The 15,874-nt window shown below is 41.2% G+C and overlaps 1 protein-coding gene across 1 annotated transcript in view; it reads left to right on the top strand.

The window, feature by feature from the left end:
- The window catches only part of BCHE (butyrylcholinesterase), a 51,641-nt gene extending 36,153 nt beyond the window's left edge, over positions 1 to 15,488 (top strand). Inside the window, exons 3-4 of the mRNA XM_083739591.1 lie at positions 7,060 to 7,226; positions 13,563 to 15,488. Coding sequence (XP_083595717.1) covers positions 7,060 to 7,226; positions 13,563 to 13,687 — 292 coding nt within the window. The 3' untranslated portion in view covers positions 13,688 to 15,488. The remainder of the gene's footprint in view (positions 1 to 7,059; positions 7,227 to 13,562) is intronic.
- The last annotated feature ends 386 nt before the right edge of the window (positions 15,489 to 15,874 follow it).

The raw sequence follows: 15,874 nt of genomic DNA, 5'->3' as shown, positions 1-15,874 counted from the left end.
AAGGTGACAAGCACTGGTAATCTTCCTTTTCTTAAGGTGTCAAGAAGATGCAGTCACTACAGTTCATTAATAACTCTCTGTTGTGGGCAGGTTTTGTTTGGATGGAGCCTTATGGGGAAAAATGCTTTTAGTGAAGCTTTGTGGCACAGGTGTTGCACTACAATGTACAGTGGACGCTTGGGTTGCGAACGTGATCCGTGCCGAATGCATGTTCGCAACCTGCAGCGTTCGCAACCTGCAGTGGTTCATCTGCACACGCACAGGTTGCGATTTGGCGCTTCTGTGCATGCGCGACCGCCAAAACCCAGAAGTAACCCGTTCCAGTACTTCCGGGTTTTGGCGGGTCCATAACCTGAAAAAACGCAACCTGAAGCGTCTGTAATCCGAGGTATAACTGTACTTGAACAATGTTATTATTGAATAAAAGTAGTTGACTCAAAGGTAGGCAACATGGTACCCTCAGTATGGTATGGGACTCCAACTCTTATCAGCGCCAGACAACATTGCCAATGCTCAGGGATGTTGAGAGATGTGATTAGCATATGAACAGCCACAACATTGGCTCCCCCTGGTTTAAATGTTACACTGACTTACGTTAACATCAGTTTCCTTGGTGAAATGGGTTCTCAGTGAATTGTAACAAAAAAGAGGACTTAACAAACTTGTGAAAGTTGTTTGTAGAGATTAAAAATTAAGCTGACTGCCTTTTTGCCTGTGAATGATAAGTTATCTATAACAATGTGGCTTTTAATAAAAAAAAAAGTTAATGTCTGCTTACATCGTGCTTTCAGTTTGCATTAATCATATTAGTGCAAAAACGATAATGGTCAAAAAAATTCATTTTAATTATGGAAGTTTTCCTTCCCAAGTAAAGATTTCCACTAAGGTTACTTTGTTGGACCAAAAAGTATTTATCTGTCAGCAGCGAATCTACGAAAGTCAGCTGCCAATAAACAGTTTCTTATGGAATTAGTGGCTAATAAGCAATTGCTTACAAATGTAATGTTTATTAAAAAAACAACCTTTAAAGACAGTTTTACTGCTTCTGCAGAGTTTTCAGTGTCCCAAAGGTCTCATATTGATCCTCCACTAGCATAATGCCAGCCTAATGCTATTAACTGAGATTTTTCTAACTTGTAAATTTGGAGAGAGAGACATGTCTTTTGATGGAATATGACCCTGCATGAATGGAGCACAGCCAATATGGAGAGATTACTAAATATGAAATATATTTAATAGCTCCACATTTAAAAATATTTAATCTCTGTAAACATGGCACCCAGATGAGATTTGAGATTATTTCTATCTGAAATCTGAGGGTAAAAAAATTGACATGCAAATCAAAGAACAGATGGAAGATAAATATTGGTGGGAATTCAGACAAAATCTTGGACAATGTGTTGCATTTAGAGCTGCAAAATCTACATTTAAATTCATTGAGGCAGATGTCAGCCTGTTTCATCTCATAGCTACCTTCTTTCCTTTGCTTCTTCCTTTTGTTGCAAAGTTTATAGAAGACAATAACATTGAAACTTTAGCTGTATCCAGGTATTCTAGACTGAGAAGGACTGGACATCAGTAAGAAGACAGACAGGTGTAGGATGGATGAGGGGAGACTGCTGTCCCATTAGAACAGACCAGCCTGCACTGAACATGCATAAAAACTCAGTTATAAGTTCTGCAATGTTTTTGGTGAATCTGATAAGTGGGAATTTCTGTGTATCTCCTGTTAAAGTACTAAGTACTCAGTAGCAATGCAAGGAATATACATATATCTCAAAGTCTCGTGTGACAGGGCATTATATTAAACACATGATGTTTTCAATCACTTCCTACAAACTGATATCTGCATCCACAAGCATAGCCCCCTTCCCACCTGTAAAGTACAATTTGGAATGTCATGACTTGCTTCATAGCGCAGGAGTGCTTAAATGAATTCTGACAGTGCTATTAGTGTCCTGATCTTGAACTGAAGTACTAGTCAGCTCTGCTTAAGTCACTATTCTCAGGAGCCACAAATAAACATGCAATTAAATGGTTGCCATAAGTTAATCAGAGCAGAATTAGCGAAGAAGTGGGCAACTGAGGAACCTAGGAATTGCCATGCCAGATCAGATTAAGGGATATTTTAGACTAAAAGCTTGAATTCACTAGTGTCTGTCCAGTGGGCTTTCAGGAAGAGTTAAATGCCCGGAATGTAGTAACTAAAAGCAGAGCTTATGAAACGACCCATGAGTTATAGCTGATGCTAGTTTGCTATAGTTACTATTACCTTCTCTCCATGCATGTCTCTCTCTGTGTGTATCTGTATGAAGGTGAGGAGGATTCTAGTAATTATCTGGACTAGGAGAAATGAAATATGATTATCCATTACATTTATCGGTCAGTTTATGCAACAAAAAGTCTCAAGGTGGTTAGACAAGGTAAAATGCAGCACATAAAAACAGCTTGAAACCATAACAGTTTTAAAACACTGAATGATGCAAAATGCATAAAATGCTCCTCCAGCAATATGTTAAGACAGACAAGTCCTACTCAACCCATTAAAATATGTCCAATCATGAAAACTATGTGGCTGTGCTGCTCAAGATCGTAACCCCATTGTCAGTCATGCTTGTCATGGTGGCTTTCACCATCAGGTAGAATTTTGCTTAGCAAAGTGAATGTGTGCAGAGGAGGGCAACCAAGATGGTCAAGGGTATGGAAACCAAGCCTTATGAGGAACAGTTGAAGGAGCTGGGTATTAGACTGGACAAGAGGAGAGTGAGAGGAGATATGATAGCCATCTTCAAATATCTTAAGGGCTGTCACATGGAGGAGGGAACTTATTTGTTTTCTCCTGCTCTGGAAGGTAGGACTCGAACCAATGGCTTCAAGTTTCAGGAAAGGAGATTCTGACTAAATATTTGGAAAAACTTTCTGACAGTAAGAGCTGTTCAGCAGTGGAACAGACTTTCATAAGAAGTGGTGGACTCTCTGCTTTTAAACAGAGGTTGGATGACTATCTGTCATGGATGCTTTAGCTGAGATTCCTGTAATGCAGGGGGTTGGACTAGATGACCCTTGGGGTCCTTTCCAACTCTAAGATTCTGTGATTTGATGAATGGGTAGCACTGGCAACAGTCCATGCCAGTTTCAATTGGGACCCAAACTTTGGATGGTGTGTGTGTGTAGACATGGGATTGGTCTTAGAGTGGGCAAAATATGCACATACGTATTCTTGAGCCTGCTTCCCTCTACAGCCTGACATTCACCAGCTTCACTGATTGCCACAGCTGGAGGAGCAAGGGAAGTTGCTTCCCATTGCTACATCTGGGTAGTCACTTCACAGAGTTGAGATATTTCAGGCATCCAGCCAGTGGCCTGTAGCAAGAACAGCTGGTGTTCTTTTCATTTTTGCTTTGGCGGGTTGTTTACCTGTTTAACACATTTAGCTGTAGCATCCTTTGTTGTTTTAAAACAGCAATATGACTACCCGGTCCGTGTACAAATCGAGCGATCTGTTTCCAACAGCCTCCTGCAAAAGTGATTTTTCCTTAGATGAACATGAACCTTAAACCCAATTCTCTTTCCTCGAGGCCCTCCAGCTGCTAACCGTAGCATACATTAACAACCATGCCACTTAGGAGATTTTTTTTCTAAAGCACACCCTGAAGTAAACATTTGCAGTCCAGCACTCTTTCCTAAAATGGCCACTCTTGACCTCTACTTCAGCAGTGGTAAACACTGCTGAAACTCCCACTGTCTTCAGAAAGAGTTAGCTTTCCCTCGCTGGTTTTCCTGGCTGGAGACCATGGGAAAGGAGACCCAATTACTCTTCTCAGCCCTTGCACTTTTCAATTCTTTTATTGCCTTCTTCCTCTCTGAGTGTTGTTTAAATAATCATTCACGGCATTTTGTAAACCTCTTTTAAGAGAAGCTTTTGTAGCTTTCCCCTTGCTTTGGAGAATTTGCTTTGCAATTTCTTTGCTGTGCACAAGCTTGGACAGAGCCCTCTCTAGAGAGATGGCTGATAAACATGAATAGAAGTCAACAAAAGAAAACTCTGCTCCTTCTTCCTATTGATTCATGCTGATACCGAGCTGCTTAATTGGTGATGGGATGGGAAGCTGCCCCATAGAGAGAGTAGATGTGGTGGTTAGAGTGCTAGACTAGGGTCTGGGAGACAGGGGTTCAAATCCCCACTCAGCCATAAAGCTTACCAGATGACTTTGGGCCATCTTTCAGCCTAATCTATGGAGAGGGGGAGTAGTGTGTAAGTCACCAAGAGCTCCTTGCAGAAAAGGTGGAAAGGAATAATAATAATAATAATAATAATAATAATAATAATAATAATAATAATAATAATTTATTACTTATACCCCGCCCATCTGGCTGAGTTTCCCAAGCCACTCTGGGCGGCTTCCAAAAGGTGTTAAAAACAATACAGCATTAAATATTAAAAACTTCCCTAAACAGGGCTGCCTTCAGATATCTTTTAAAGATAAGATAGCTGCTTATTTCCTTCATATCTGAAGGGAGGGCATTCCACAGGGCAGGTGCCACTACCGAGAAGACCCTCTGTCTGGTTCCCTGTAACCTCACTTCTCACAATGAGGGAACCACCAGAAGGCCCTCAGTGCTGGATCTCAGTGTCCAGGCTGAACGATGAGGGTGGAGAGTGGTGGAGAATTTATTTGTACCCCACCCATCTGGCTGGGTTTCCCCAGCCACTCTGGGTGGCTTCCAACAAAATATTAAAATACAGTAATCCATCAAACATTAAAAGCTTCCCTAAACAGGGCTGCCTTCGGATGTCTTCTAAAAGTCTGGTAGTTGTTGTTCTCTTTGACATCTGGGGGGAGGGCATTCCAGAGAGTGTGTGCCACTACCGAGAAGGCCCTCTGCCTGGCTCCCTGTAACTTCGCTTCTCGTAATAACGAAATAACAAACAAACAGATCGGGCTATTGGTCCCTCTAGCCAACCACTGGGAGCAACTCTCCAAGATATTGGGTAGGGACCTTTCCCTGGATGAGGGGGTAATGTAATTCATCTAAAGGCAAAACTATCTAAGTTGCACTTTCTGAAATAATATGCAAACTGAAACGCAATTATCCTTCAAAATTCACAGTTCTCAGAATTTTGCCGTGCAGTTCTCCAGCCTAGTAATGTGTACCAAAATCCACCTACAGTCCTAGGGTAAAGGATACATAGAAATGCATACACTGGTGAAAGTAGTATACAAAGATACATTGTATTGGAGGAAATTCTTTTGCAAAAATATGTACTTTAGGGAAAATTGCATACAAACATGTTTGGAGAAGTTCACTGTTGTGGAAATGTGGAGAACTGAACTTCAGTTTGGGGAAATGAGAAACTGAGAAAGCCAAATGATCACAGCATCCCATCCCTACTTCTACCTGATCTCATTTTAGCTGCAGACGGAACCTGAGGCCAACAGCATGCAATATGTGTGTTCTACAACTGAGCTACATAGAGCAAACATGCAACAGGATCACACCAGTAATTCCTGTTCCCACTTGTGCCTGTTCACTTGACTGTTTCAACACATGTATGGAACCTATATGTGTCTCTTTTGCACATACATCAGCACTATACAGCCCAGCCTTCCCCAACATGGTGTCCTCCATTTGTTTTGGACACACCCATCAAGCTTCAGCCAGCTTGGAAAATAATAAAAGATGGCAGGAGTTGTAAGACAACAGCATGTGGAAGACAGCAGGTTGAAGAAGGCTGGTACAAACAGTCTAGAGCAGAGGTGGAGAATTTGGCCACAGAGCCTAGGACTTTCCGATCAGAAGGTCGGCGGTTCGAATCCCCGCGACGCGATGAGCTCCCGTTGCTCGGTCCCTGCTCCTGCCAACCTAGCAGTTCAAAAGCACGTCAAAGTGCAAGTAATAGGATAAATAGGTACCGCTCCGGCGGGAAGGTAAACAGTGTTTCCGTGCGCTGCTCTGGTTCGCCAGAAGTGGCTTAGTCATGCTGGCCACATGACCCGGAAGCTGTACGCCGGCTCCCTTGGCCAATAAGGCGAGATGAGCGCCGCAACCCCAGAGTCAGTCACAACTGGACCTAATGGTCAAGGGTCCCTTTACCTTTGCCTTTAGATACTGTTGGTCAGCCCCCTCCATCAGCTGTAATCAGCATGGCCAATGGTCAAGGATGATGGCAGATGCAGTCCTGCAACATCTGGATGCTTCATTGTTTTTCTATTCCTGGTCTGCAGAGCATGCATAATGCAGGGCTGTGATTCTACATGCCCTGTATAGATTCACCTTTTGCTCTTATATTGTCACTCTAGTGCTGAGCGATCCTTTAATGTGCATACCTGTGGATGGAAGGATTTCTTTAGCTAGGAACTTTCCTTTCTTTAGTTAGGAACAGGAAGAGGGAACCTGTGCCCCCCCCCCAGATGCAATGATCCTGCAAGTCCCAACATCACCCACCCCTACATTACTGCATCATGTCTAAGATAATCAATTCCAATATATGACAGCACTTCTGCACACTGTCTTACATTAATTATTTTTAACAGTGGAAAGATGCCTTTTTTCCCATTAGGAAACTCATTCTTTCTCCGGCATACTTTAATCAGGATACAATTTTCATTCATTTCACCCATATAGGCGCATATCTTTGCAAAATGTCTACCTTAAAAAAAATCAATATAGTATTCTTGCATATTTGAATAAGGCATTAGCATTCTTATTAAGAACTTTGGGCAATCCAGGCTAGTGAATTTATTGTCCTTAATGTTATCCATGAGATTGCATTTTCTCACTGACCTCTTGGGCTCATCCATGGAACTGATGAACAGTGATTTTATTACTGTATGCATATTTCTCTATTCTTAATTAAACTTTTTTCCCCCAAAATTCTCATTTAAAGTTTGGGGATGTTGATATTTATTCCTATCTAGTTTCAAAAGTACTGGGGTAATTCCATGCAACCCTACCAATCTTTGAAATAAAATAACTTTTCAGCAGTATAATTTTAAACTACTGATGTGCACAGGTAATTTCCCATGAGAGATCTAATGCTTCTCTTTAATCCTTTAGAACACCCAATGGGACTCAGATTAATGGGACAAGATGGCCAGTCTTCACCACCGCTGAACAAAAATACTTAACATTAAGCACAGACGCTTCAAAGATTCGTACAAAATTACGTGCCCAGCAGTGCCGATTCTGGAATATATTTTTTCCCAAACTCCTGGAGATGACAGGTAATTTTGGTGGCAAATGTATGTATGTACAGTAAATTGGTTAATGCAAGGTCACTTTGCTGCTACTAAATTTTAATTTCAATTTCAATTTCAAGGCTTTTATGAGCGAGAACTATCTGTGTAAAATTAAATCCAGAGGTCCTTCAGAAAAGACAACCTCTTTCACTTAACTAACACTCGTCCCCCCACACAATCAATTTGTGTAATATATAGTTTTGTGCAAGTTTCACATGCTCTCTTCAGCTTCGTTCACATAAGATTTGTTGTCCGTTGCATGAGCACAGTCTGCTGAGAACATCTGCTGCATGAGCCCGTTGAAATGAAAAGGTGAAAGAACAGCTGCATTCCTACACAGATTCAATTCATTTCAAAAGCAAAATATGGAAGTGTGATAGTCCCTTGGAATCAAACCCTACCAAGATCAGCAGGACTTTCATCTTAGTAAGGGTGCTTAAGGTTGAAGCCAGGGATGGGTGGAATCTATCATTTCTTTTTCAGTAATTAAGCCAAAACTTGAATTGGTTGCAGACTTTATTTTGTAGTAAAGTACAATCTTAGAAGCAGCAATGATGAGCCTTCTAAAATGGGCTGAACAGACTTCTGGCTTATCAGGACTACTTCAGGGTTTTTTTCCTACTAGAAATCCAAGATCCACCCACCAATGGTAGGTGTAAAAACCTTTAGAATAAAGAACAGGGTGTCATTGCATCCAACGAAGCCATTATGCTCACAGAACACCTTCTGTTCACACAATGGAAATTCCTGTCCCTCTCGCCTCCTCACTCCTGCAGTTCCACAGATCTGCCCCAGAAGATTCCATTGCACAAACAGAAGTTGTAGTAATGGGTAATGATAGAGTTATGAACTGTCTTCAGTTGTAAGGGGTTGAAGCTAAGGCCCCATCTACACTGTATATTTGAAGCACTATAATACCACTTTAACCAGCCATGGCCTCCCCCAAATAGTCCTGAGAACTCTAGTTTGTTAAGAGTGTGGAGAGTAATTTGGAGACCCCTATTCTCTGCACATAAGGGATGTGGGTGGTGCTGTGGGTTAAACCACAGAGCCTAGGACTTGCCGATCAGAAGGTCGGCAGTTCGAATCCCCATGATGGGGTGAGCTCCCGTTGCTCGGTCCCTGATCCTGCCAACCTAGCAGTTTGAAAGCACGTCAAAGTGCAAGTAGATAAATAGGTACCACTCCAGCGGGAAGGTAAATGGCATTTCCGTGCGCTGCTCTGGTTCGCCAGAAGCAGCTTTGTCATTCTGGCCACATGACCTGGAAGATGTCTGCAGACAAACGCCGGCTCCCTTGGCCAGTAAAGTGAGATGAGCGCCACAACCCCAGAGTCGTCCGTGACTGGACTGAATAGTCAGGGGTCCCTTTACCTATTCTCTGCACAGAGCTACAATTCCAAGAGTTCTCTGGGCCTACAAAAGTGAGTTAGCTGTAAGAAGTTAACAGTGTCAATGGCCACAAGTTTAGGTTTCGTTTTGGGTTTTTTAAAAAAGAATTACACAAATTTGTGGGATATGGATCTGTTACTAGACATTAGCCATGAGAGGCCAGTTAGGACGTTCATAAGTAGAGGCAGTGCTCAGTATTGCATATCTGTTTGGGAGGTACCTATACCTGGGCCCAGATCTTTATACAAAGTGTGAACGAGCTGCTGCAACATCTTCATCTTATTTCTCTTTGGTATGCTTGAATTCTCTTGTGTACTTATACTCAGCCAAGTGGCGCATGTCATATCTTTATATTGTGTTTGGGATTGTCTGTATCTCTGACAGCGAAAGCTAACAAATAAGCTGGCTTTGGTTGGTTGGTTTTTTCAAATAGCTGTTATGCGTAAGGCTTCCTAGTGGGGAAAGAACATAGCCATCTTCATCTGACACATTGTTTTCCATTTGACATCTGAGAGATTTTATCATCTCTTGCATCATGACATCCCATCGTATGTAGGATGTGGGAGACATTCAAAAACAAGCATCCTGTGTGTGTGTTATGTGTGAACCTGGACCAGTTTCAAGCAAGATGTGGGTATATTGTGAATCTGACGAAATGTTCCTTGTGATCATCTGACATTACTCACGGAAATCATAACTGAAGACACCATCTGTTTGGGGGATGATAGTGACGAGCAACTGTGCTGCATGTAACCAAATGTTCTGTGAAATAACCAATATCAGTAAGATATGCTTCTGTGTCTTCTGTGTTACATAATAGGCCAGTAAAATAATCTCCAGTAATGGGGACATAAGATGAAATGTGGTCTAACTCAATGGGGTCAATCCTAAAACAAGATCTGCTGAGATGAACAGCATAGACTGCAGTAGATCTCCAACTCAACTGACTGATTCCCATCTGAGCTCAAATGGCATTATGTCCCCAACCCCAGATGAGCTGAAGGTCCTCTGGCATAACTTGCTCATTCAGGCAGGTATTAGTTCCCCAAAGGGGTGTGGTTCTGGGACTGAGGGAGCCTTAGGCTGGATCCTGAGCCCATTCTGCTCAGTGACATGACCTGGCAAGCTGGCATAGGACACTGCTTTAAAGACTTGTTTTCCGATCGGAGCGAAACAATATAAACTTAAAGCTTTTGCAGATGACCTTGTCTTGACATTGCAAGAGCCAGAATCTAGCACAAAAAGAGTGTTACAATTGATTCAGGATTTTGGTCGGGTGGCGGGTTTCAAACTAAATAAACAGAAAACTAAGGTGTTGGGAAAAAACTTGACAGATACAGAGTTGGAACGGTTTCAGAGAGAAACAGAATTAAATTTGGTAAAAAGGGTGAAGTACCTAGGGGTAAATATAACAGCAAAAAATTTATGTCTCTTTAAGGATAACTATGATAAATGTTGGTCTGAAATTAAGAGAGACTTGGACAGCTGGACAAATTTGAAGCTCTCTTTGTTAGGCCGAATTGCTGCTATCAAGATGAATGTATTGCCAAAGATGTTGTTTTTGTTTCAAACATTGCAGATTGTAGACAAAACGGAGTGTTTCCGGAAGTGGCAGAGAGATATTTCTAAATTTGTCTGGCAGGGCAAAAAGCCCAGAATTAAGTTCAAGATACTAACTGACGCGAAAGAAAGAGGGGGCTTTGCCCTGCCAGACTTAAGGTTGTACTATGAAGCCGCAGCTTTCTGCTGGCTAAAAGACTGGCTACTTCTAGAAGACACTGATGTCTTAGATTTAGAAGGTTTTAACAATGCATTTGGTTGGCATGCATACTTATGGTATGATAAAGTTAAGATCAATAAGGCCTTTAAGAATCATATTGTCAGGAAAGCAGTGTTTAATGTCTGGACAAAATACAAAGACCTATTGGAAAATAAAACTCCAAGATGGCTATCACCTCTGGAGGCCAAGGCCCGAAAAAGACCCAATATGGAGGCCAAATGGCCGAAATATTGGGAAATAATAGAGAAAGAGGGCAATAATTGGAAATTGCAGAGTTTGGAAAAAATGAAAGACAAAGTGCGAGACTGGTTACATTACGCTCAGATCCAAGAAATTTTTAAAAATGATAAAAAGTTAGGATTCCAGGTGGAGAAATCGAAGTTGGAAACAGAATTGTTAGAACCTAAGACTAAAGTACTCTCAAGAATGTATAACTTGCTGTTGAAATGGAATACACAAGATGAAATGGTTAAGTCGGCCATGATAAAGTGGGCACAGGATATTGGGCATAATATTATGTTTGAGGATTGGGAAAGGTTGTGGACCACGGGGATGAACTTCACGGCATGTAATGCTCTGAAGGAAAATGTAATGAAAATGATATATAGGTGGTACATGACCCCAGTTAAACTTGCCAAAATATGCCATGTGCCAGACAATAAATGTTGGAAATGTAAGGAAAAGGAAGAAACATTCTTTCACCTCTGGTGGACTTGTCCCAGGGTGAAGGCCTTCTGGGAAATGATATATAATGAGCTGAAAAAGGTATTTAAGTATACCTTCCTTAAGAAACCAGAGGCCTTCCTCTTGGGCATTGTCGGCCAGATGGTGCCAAAGAAGGATCGAACATTCTTTTTGTACGCAACAGCAGCAGCAAGGATACTTATCGCTAAGAAGTGGAAAACTCAAGATCTACCCACGCTGGAAGAATGGCAGATGCAGCTGATGGACTATATGCAACTGGCAGAGATGACTGGCAGAATTCGAGACCTGGGAGAAGAGAGGGTTGAAGAAGACTGGAGGAAATTTAAGACTTATTTACAAAAATATTGCGATTTGGTGGAAAGTTAAGTAGGATGTTTGATCATAAATAATTGGCCATCACAAAATCGGACTGGAATGGGATGTAAAGCGAGACTAAGAGAAACAAATTTTCAGAGGACTATATTTAAATAAGCGGTTATAAAATTTGCAAACTAGATGATAAATTGCTTGGAAAAAATTTACGATGATGAAAATGGCAGTGGGAGATGTGAGGAAGTCCAAAGAAGTTATGAAACTCTGTTGAGATAAAGGTAAGGTTGTGTATTGTCTTTGTACTCCATTCTGTAAAAAACCCTAATAAAAATTTTATTAAAAAAATAAAAAATAAAGACTTGTTTTCCTTCTGCAAGGCTTAGGTGGCGCAGTAGCTGCAGTCCTACTCTTGAAAAGTTCTTGGATCTGGTGTAACTTTATAGCAGCTCAACCTATATTGGCTTGCTTTATGCCAGATTCTTGTGCATAGGATTGCTCCCTAAATGCTGCGGATATCAATATTGCACAACTTGAAGTGACTAGATGCAAAAAAAACCTGACCCATTAGATTGTTCAAAACTTTACTTGTTGAACTTTCTTCAAAGCAGAACAAAAACATCAAAGATACATCCAGATGATTCCATACAATATCTTGTGCAGTCTAGCACAGGCTCATCATCTTAGAAATAAAATATGAAATACTCCAAACAGATCTAAAATCAGAGGTTTGTCTCTCCTTACAGTTTCCATTTTGCCTGGAGCTGTATTCACTCACTGGAGAAGGTCATTTACATGTCCTTAACTTCCACAGAGCATGAGAACCAAGATGAACTTGGAATTCAATACCTCTCATGTGATCTAAGGTTAAAACACCACATCAGAGCTACCAGAGAACAATAACAATAGAAAATTATCAACCTGTTTAGGCAGCTCAGAGAGCTATTCTTGACTGGATAATATTATGGATGCTTACCCTATTCGTATTTCATATCCTACAACTAAGGCTGAGTACGTAGCATACATTTAAAGCTCATTCCCTCCAAAATAATCCAGAAAACTGTAGTTTGTTAAGGGTGCTGTGTGAGGGGTAAATTACAGTTCCCAGGATTCTTGGAGGTGTGGTGAGTGCTTTAACTGATTTGCTATTGTTTGCGATAACAGGGCTGTTTCTCAGTGCTTGTTATTGCATATTCTTAGTGACTCTGTACAGCTGCTTTGTTGTTGGCATCTGTCTGTCCCAGGAGACAATGAAGGAGTGAGCCTTTGAGGGTTAAGTCAAACTGTTGGAGAATTACAGTGCCTGCTGTGGCTGTAGAGACCGATATGGGAGAGACATGTTTTGTTGCACCTGAGGCAGATGAATGTTTTCTGGTTTTGCTGCCCCAGGTGCACCATGGAGTTTCTTCTCCCTATACTCCTCACAGCGGTTATTCATCCCCTGGTCACTGCTTTGGATACATGGACCTGATTGTCTGTTTCCACCTGTTTTAATTATCAAACATACTGAACAAATAAGACTTTCCTTTCTCAGGTCCATTTTGACTTCTGTTTTGTTTGTTGCTACACATTGTTGCTATATTTCGGACACTGTTCTGCAATAGGTGATGTATTTATTTGTTTTGTTTCCAGAAGGAAATCCACTCCGTCTCCCTTGTTCAAAGATGGGGAAACTGTGACCTTCCAGGTATTGCTGGACTACAGTCCCTTTCATCCCTGACCACTGACCATGCTCTCTGCGGCTTATGGGATATGGAGTCCAACATCATTTGGAAGGCCATAATGTCCCCATCCCAATTAGAAGCCAATATCTGGATCCAAGTTACTAGGTGCCTATCCACTATGAACTATACACTGCTTGGAAAATGTCAAAGGGGTGTAAATATTGAAAATGAAATTCCATATGATACTCTACATTGATCTGTAAGAATAATTATTCACTTCAACTGATTATCTCAAGATCTAGAGATAAAATGTTGCCCTTTCGAATTTGCAATAAATCAGGTGACAAAGGGGAGGGTGTAGTGCTGTGTAGTGTATTTAGAGGGAAATGGCATTGGTAATCAGAATTATTTTTCAATTAATGTACAAAGAGATTTAAATTTAGATTAATGCCACCCATTTCGTGTTTTACAGGCAATATTGATGAAGCAGAACGAGAGTGGAAAGCAGGATTCCTTCGCTGGAACAATTACATGATGGACTGGAAAAATCAATTTAATGATTACACTAGTAAGAAGGAAAGCTGTGCAGGTCTCTAATTAAAAGTTCCAGCCTTTCTGGAATGCCTTCATTGTCAAAGATCAAGGCAAACACAGAGATAGCTAATGTAGCATATCCAGCAATAAGGCATGTTATGCAAGCTCAGTGACACGTCACAAATATACTTGTCTCCCAGGTCCATTTCTATTTATATCAATAAACGTTATAAAGTGCTTCTCCTATTTGAAGCTTTGAGAAATGAAAATCAGACCAAGTGTGATTAAAACCTGAGGATTATCGTTAGATGTCTAATGGCCCCGATCCAAATCTAGCCACATAGCTAGTTGTACAAGCATGAGGATGGAGATTTGATTGCACATCAGGAATTGCAACCCATTCCAAGTGATGCAGTACTCTATCTATCCTTCTGAATACACAGCCCATTTATGGCTGTTATTCCCAATCCATGCATAAGCCTATTTGTATACATGTGTCTCCTGAGCTGGATTGCGGCAAGTAAGTTTCAGCGGAAATAAATATTTGTGGTATGTTGACAGATAAATGCAACATTTCTTTCACCGTAAAGGACACAGCAGAAATATCAGTATTCTAGAACACTGCCATCAAAAGCTCCATTGGCTCAGATCTCCAACTGCAATGTCACAACATTTTAATCCTGCTTCAGCTGTAATTTACTTGTTAGGGGTATATCAAGAGTTGCCAATGTTACAGGAAATAAAAAAAGATGCAATTTTCTTGTTAAGTCAAAAGAGGCTTTTAAAACTGACTGTCTCGCTCCTTGAAAACTAAACATTCTGGAGACCCAAATGCTCATTGTCAAATTATACCAATTTTCCTTACAGAGAACAGAATTATTTCTTGACACTGTCAATGAATCAAAGGAGAGCTATTCAGGCAAACCTTTCTTCACCCCTTCACCCTCTTCCACTGGAGCATATCATCTGCTGAGAAAAAGCACTCTTTCTATTATCAGATGCTTATCTGGCACTTTTAATTTGGAAAGTGCTTTGAAATCATCAATTTATCTGGTCTCCCAACATCCTTCTGCAGTAGGTAGGAATGGATGGATAAGGGGGAAATCCTATGGTAAGATCTGCCAGGATGAGCAGCTTAGGATACAATGGAATTGTGGATCAGACAGCTGGTTCTTAGCTCAGCTGGTGTTATGTCTCCAACCATGGCTCAGCCCAAGATATGCTGGTGTGACTTGCTCAGCTGACTGATGCAGGCAGTGTAAGTTTCCCAAAAGGGATCTGGCTTTTTCACGATGGAATCAGGACCAGAGGGTGGACTTAGGCTGGTTCCTAAACCCATTCATCTCAGTCCTGGCAACCTGGGCATAGAACACTCTTTTAAAAGCTTGTTTTCCTTCTGCCAGACTTATGCAGAGCAGGAGGAGCAGCCCCACTTTTTTGAACAGGATTTGGATCTGGTGTAACTTTCCATCAACTTAATTTACAGCAGCTTCCTTTATGCCTTGTGTGTAAAAGATTGCTCCCTTAATGCCACTTAAATCTCACAGTCTGTTCACTGAAATCTCACAGTCTGTTCATCCCATCGGGTCTGTCTTCTCCATCCAGGATAATCTCAATGGAGTTCGGCACCAACTTTGAATCCCCAGGCACCTTACCAAGGTTTTGGACCGGCAAATTGCAGATTGCTGCTTTAGAATGTTGCACACTTTTCATTTCACCTTTCCCTTGAAATGAGGAGTATATTCTGAGAGTAAGACTCTCCAAATTTTATAGGCAATCACATGTTTTAAAAAAATAATAATAAAAGGAGATGTTGTGGACGAAAGCAAACCAAATAACCATAATAAAATTCACTGCAAAACCATTCAGCTGAGATGTTGGTGTGTCAGTGTTGATGATCTCTGTATATGATGTAGTATTATTGGTTGGAGTTTTTTAGATACGTACATCAGGGGATGCTTAGAAAATAATCATAACAAATATTGCACCATCCATTCAATATAGTAATTCTGCTTGGTTGCATTCTACACTAAAGGGGCAATCCTATGGAGAAGATCTGCCAGGTGGGGCAGCTTATGATGCATTGGATCTTTGGCTCAGCTGGCTGATTCCTGGCTTAGCTGGCCTCGGGCAGCATTAAGTTTCCAACTCCAGCTCAGCTTAAGATACATGGCTCAGCTAGGGATCAGTTGACCGAGCCACAGCTGGCTTTGCTGAGACCAGTGTAAGTTCTCTAAAAGGGGTGTGATG

The sequence above is a fragment of the Podarcis gaigeae genome (assembly GCF_964106915.1).
Source record: "Podarcis gaigeae genome assembly, chromosome: 5".
Taxonomy (NCBI): Eukaryota; Metazoa; Chordata; class Lepidosauria; order Squamata; family Lacertidae; genus Podarcis; species Podarcis gaigeae.
This window is presented reverse-complemented; position numbering and strand designations above follow the sequence as displayed.